At 50.3% G+C, this 4802-nt stretch overlaps 1 protein-coding gene across 3 annotated transcripts; it reads left to right on the top strand.

The window, feature by feature from the left end:
• Window positions 1-1802: 1802 nt before the first annotated feature.
• GPR160 (G protein-coupled receptor 160) lies at window positions 1803-4696 on the top strand. 3 transcript variants are annotated; one of them, XM_050308075.1, is made up of 3 exons: window positions 1803-1932; window positions 2039-2274; window positions 2837-4696. In XM_050308075.1, exon 3 carries the CDS (start codon window positions 2891-2893, stop codon window positions 3902-3904), a length of 1014 nt encoding a protein of 337 aa, XP_050164032.1. In that variant the 5' UTR covers window positions 1803-1932; window positions 2039-2274; window positions 2837-2890; the 3' UTR covers window positions 3905-4696. The 3 variants fall into 3 exon arrangements, with proteins under 3 accessions (XP_050164032.1, XP_050164035.1, XP_050164033.1); XM_050308078.1 differs by lacking the exon at window positions 2039-2274 and having other exon boundaries at window positions 1901-1932; XM_050308076.1 differs by lacking the exon at window positions 1803-1932 and having other exon boundaries at window positions 1938-2274.
• The last annotated feature ends 106 nt before the right edge of the window (window positions 4697-4802 follow it).

Genomic DNA, 4802 nt, shown 5'->3' with positions numbered 1-4802 from the left:
CGAGCTTCTGGCACACAAGCAGCTTTTGCAAGAGGTTTGCTGTCATTATTTCACGTGGCTCGTGCTGGAGGAGGACCCTCCTGTCTGTTTGCACACACAGCTGCCTGCATTCAAACATAAACTGATTTCTTAAACCCTTCTACTGCTGCCTGTGAATAGAAATGCAGCCTCTTCAATCGGGCAGGATGGGCTCCAGCCATTATTTTCAGATTATGGTGTTTGTCAAGGACCTGCAAGTTTTCCTGCAAAGGAAGATCCAACCCTTACCCAGCACTGAGCGTGAGCAGCTTTTCTGGCACAGCAAGAAGGACCTGCAAGTGCCAAGCTCTGCATTTGGTTTCCAGGGCATATCCCATCTTGCACCATCATTTCTGTGGGATCCAGGAGCAGAAAACAGGGGGAACCAGTGAGCAAGAAGCAAACTTTCAAACCAGCTGAGAAAGGTGGTGGAGGGAAAGGGAAGCTGAGAAGTAGCCACTGCTATGGATCTGACATGGTCTGGACATCACACACCCACTGGGATTTTTATCAGCAGAAAAAATATATCTAAACTGTCCCTGTGCCCGCCTGGTTGCTCATTTCCAGCATCCAGGCACCTCCCCACACAGGCCAGTACAGTATTTTCTGCTGTCATAAAGATAGACAAACCAGAACATCCCACAGAAGCATCCAAACAGTTCATCAGCTCCCATCGGGAAAATCACTTTCACTGCTTTGCCTTGGGTTAGAACTAAGAAGAAAACTGCTCTTGAAGGCATCAGCCTTCAGGTACTTGTGGGTGGACTGAGTGATCAGAAGGTGCAATACCCTCTCAGATGTAAACAGCTTCTTATTATACTCCAATCTGTGCAACAGCCCTGGGGAAAATGGTTAGAACAAGTAACTGTTGCCAGTGTGAATCCTGCTGGAGATTACCTGAAGCTCTCACGTTTTTCACAATACTGATCGCTTTTTTCCACCCCCCCCCAACTGAAGTTATTTAATTCTTCAGATGAACCATGATGGGAAGGAGAAGGGGAAAATAAAAAGAGGGGAAAAAAAATCTCTAGTTACATCTGAATTAATTCCAGAGAGTGAGTTGCTTTCAGAGAAAGTCCCCCAGCCACTTGACACTTCTGTACACTGGGGTACATCAAGCAGCACCCACCGTGCGGACTGGGGGCTTCCCAAAGGCAGCATCCTGTGCTCCCTGCCATGCAGCCAAACCCCGAGGGTTCGGGGGGCTCCCGCTGCAGCGCCCTCACCCCCCGCCATCGCCTTTTCCCCCTCCACATAACACGGTCAGAACCCAAAGCGTTTCTCTGCCACATCCATAAGGATTTGGGAGCTCAAGAGCGCGGGGCTCTTGGTCTCCCTCGGCCGAGGGCTCAGGCACCGCACGGAGCCGCTCGGGGCGGTTGTGCCGCGCTGTGTGCGCTGTGTGCGATGTGTCAGATGTGTGATGTGTGTCATGTTCCGTTTCCCTGGAGGCGATCCCGCCCCGTCCCGCCCCGTCCCGCCCGGTCCCCGCGGGGAGGCGGCGATGGCGCCGGGCAGGAGCGGCGGCCGCAGGTGGGGACCGGGGCCGGGCGGGGGGAGCAGGAGCAGCCCCTCGGAGCCGCCTCCCTCCCTCCTGTCCCGCCGGGAGTGCCAGGAGGAGGCGCGGGCAGCGCCGGTCCCTCCGTGCGCGGGGTGCGGGCTGTGCCCGCAGCAGGGTCCGCACAGCCCTGGATGGAGACTCCGCGTTACAACAGATAAATTATTGTTATTGTTATTATTATTATACGCTTACCGAGCGGGACCCTGTTGTCGTGCAGGTTTCCTCTTCGGCGGACTCAAGCGCAGCGTCCGGTCCATGAGGTCGAAACGCGGACGGAGTGAAGGCGTTGTGCGAGACGTATCAGGTGTTAGAGGATGGACCCGAGCCGATGAGGAGCGGAGCGCTGAGCCCAGGTAGGCTTGTAAACAACCGTGCTCTGCCTCCAGTGTTCAACGACTCTGACACAGCTGTCTGTGTAAATCCAGCTGATAACAGAGAGCCGATTCCTCTTTACTTCAGCTCTTCTCTGCTCTCGCTGAGAGCACTGACACCATCCTGCTTCTTCAAGGAAAGAGAGGAAAGCATGGCGAGCTTTGTCTGACACGTCCAGCTGATTTCCACGAAGCCATCCTGTGTTCATTCTCCTTAGGAATTAACACACAGAAAAGAGTTATCATAAGGAAACTCATGGAAGGCCGAAGGGAAAAGCAGCTGTTCTGAGGTGTCTGTCATTGTAGCACTCCCACTGTTTAAAGGTGAGCAAAAAAAGCCCGGTCACTACTGAAGCCCATGTGTTTTGCATTGCCTTGGAGTTCCAGGACTTTGGAAAAGGATGGGCTGCATTGATGCTTTTTCTGTGTTCAGGATATTTCTGCAGTCACAATTTCTCACAGGTTCTATGAGCATCATGAACTGTGAGGCCACGCTGCAACATCTCTTGTACAATTTCTGTAATTGTCTAATTTCTTCAAAATGGGGAGGAGTTCTGAAACCTCTGCCCAGCTGCACAGAGAGACCTCTTTGCTGTCTAAAGGAAAGGAGCGCAGTCACCTTTATTTCCTAAACCTTTCCTTGGGGCAGCGACTAGAAAAGTAACTTATGCCTATGGTGACCTTGTAGCTCTCAAAAATGTAATTCAAAGAACATAAAATGTAGACATTTGTTGGCAATTTAATGATGTGTTAGTGAAGTTATTTACTCTTAATTAAGGAGCCTGGAAAACTCAGATGTAAATTGGGTACTTGCTGGGATGGAGAATTAACTAAGTGGTAGAGGTACCGAGAAATAAAATTTTTTAAACTTTGTTTTTCTTTTCAGAGATGAAGCACTGTGCCCTGTGACACTCATCTTTGCTGTTCCCACCACTGGAGGATGGCTGCCAGACTCTGTGAAAATGGTTCTGGTCAGCACCACTCCACCCACATCAGCCAACCTCTTGAAACCAGCTGCGTGTTGCTCCTGATCATGCTCGGAAAAGTCTCCCTCGATTTCTTCATGTTGCACGTGAAGCCAAAAAACGTCAAAGCCAGTTTTATGGGCTACTTTTGCGTCTCGGTGGCACTGCTCGATCTGGCGCTGCTGCTGATCTTGTGTTTCATTTTCTGTTTGGAGGACTTTGCGCTCTGGGGGCTGCGCTTCACCCGCTACCACATCTGCCTCTTCACCCAGGTCACCTCCCTCACCTGCGGCATTCTGCACTACCCCGTGTGCCTCGTGGCTGCCCTGGACCATTACACCAGCATCTCCCACACGTCCCAGTTCCCCAAAAGAGGCCAGAAATTACTGTACGTGTTTGCTGTGATGGTTATATGGATTTCAGGGTTTTTTTGTATTCTCAGAGTTCCCGCTGTCTATGAAGAGTTGGAAATTGAGAAGAGTGTCTCTCCTTACCAGTGCCCTGTCTCTGGCAGCCTGCAGAGCTACTCCATCTCGTGTGCCATGGTGCTGCTCCTGGGCACTGCTCTCCTGGCTCGCTGGAGGGAGGTGGTGACCACCCTGCTGTCTGCCAGGCTCGTCTCCTTCTCCAGTCAGCCTGCTCTGATCTTCCCCTACACGTCCAACACCACCACCTGCTTCAAGCGGCAGCTCCTGACCAGGCTCCTCGTCTGCTTTCTTGGCACTTGGGCACCTTTAGTGGTTCTGCAGGTCCTGGTCGTGTTCCTGGGGGCGCGGATCCCGGCCTACGTGGACATGAACGTGCCCTGGCTGTACTTCATCAACAGCTTCCTCCTGGCAGCCGTGTGCTGGTGCCGGTGCCACGAGGTCGAGCTGGCAGAGGGGACGTGGAGCTCTGACCCGTTTGTCAGCTGGAAATTCTGCTTTGTGCCGTTCGACAATGAAAGCACGGAGGCAGCTGATGAGGCGGGGGTGGTCATTGTCTGTTAACGAGCTGCGGGCTGGAAAGGCTGCAGGAGGTGCGGGCTCTCAGGTTCTGCGGCTGGGTCCTTACAGACAACGCCAGGAAACAGCTCCAGAGCTGCACTCCGTGGAAACCAGTCCAGTACTGCAGTGGGTGATGCACTGAAGTGCAGGACACCGGTCCCAGTGCACAGCAAGCACTGCCAGTTCAGGGCATTCATCTTCAAATACGTTTCAGACACCACTGCTTTCATCAGCCGAGTTCTCTGTTAAACCTCTGTTTGTGACAGTTTTACATTTCCTTTACATGGGATGATCTCAGGTTTTCCAGTACAAAATGCAATAAAGTCTTCAAGGCTGGAGCTACATTCAGGTGCTGACCTAAAGTTCAAACAACTTCCGTGATTTTTTTTGAAGTGCATTTTCTTGTTAACGTCTGGCTTTTTGTCAGCTTGATTGAAGTTAAGGGTTGTTGTCTGTTTAACCAGAAACAATTTTTTTTAGTTAATGTAAAGCTACAGCTCCTACAGAAATAGGAACTTTACATGGTACGAAACCAGTGCAAGATGTGCAACTTCCACAGCCACGGGAGAGGTGCTGAAGCTTCGCTGTTTCTTTGCTGCTGCTCCTGTAATGTATAAGTACATATTAAAAATTAAATTATTACAGTCAGAGCTCTAAGCAACAAGGTTAATTGCTATATATAAATACATGCCCAAGGCTAAAGAATGGCTTAAATTAAAATACAGTTTATTTTGAAGTCCAAATTACTTTAAAATAGTTAAATATGAAGGGTGACTATGGCAGGGAAAGAATTAACCAGGCTTGGAGCAAAAATACTCCTAATCTCCAAATTCTTACAAAGTTTTATAAAGGACTTGGTTTAATTTTGTAGAGGAGAAATAAATGATACACAACCAAAGCA

The sequence above is a fragment of the Myiozetetes cayanensis genome, unplaced genomic scaffold (genome assembly GCF_022539395.1).
Source record: "Myiozetetes cayanensis isolate MyiCay16 unplaced genomic scaffold, myiCay2020 scf13, whole genome shotgun sequence".
In the NCBI taxonomy this organism is placed as follows: domain Eukaryota; kingdom Metazoa; phylum Chordata; class Aves; order Passeriformes; family Tyrannidae; genus Myiozetetes; species Myiozetetes cayanensis.
This window is presented reverse-complemented; position numbering and strand designations above follow the sequence as displayed.

What these genes read in the sequence shown, in the direction of transcription:
- GPR160 (XM_050308075.1), top strand. Translation starts at nt 2,891, where the DNA reads ATGGCTGCCAGACTCTGTGAAAATGGTTCTGGTCAGCACCACTCCACC.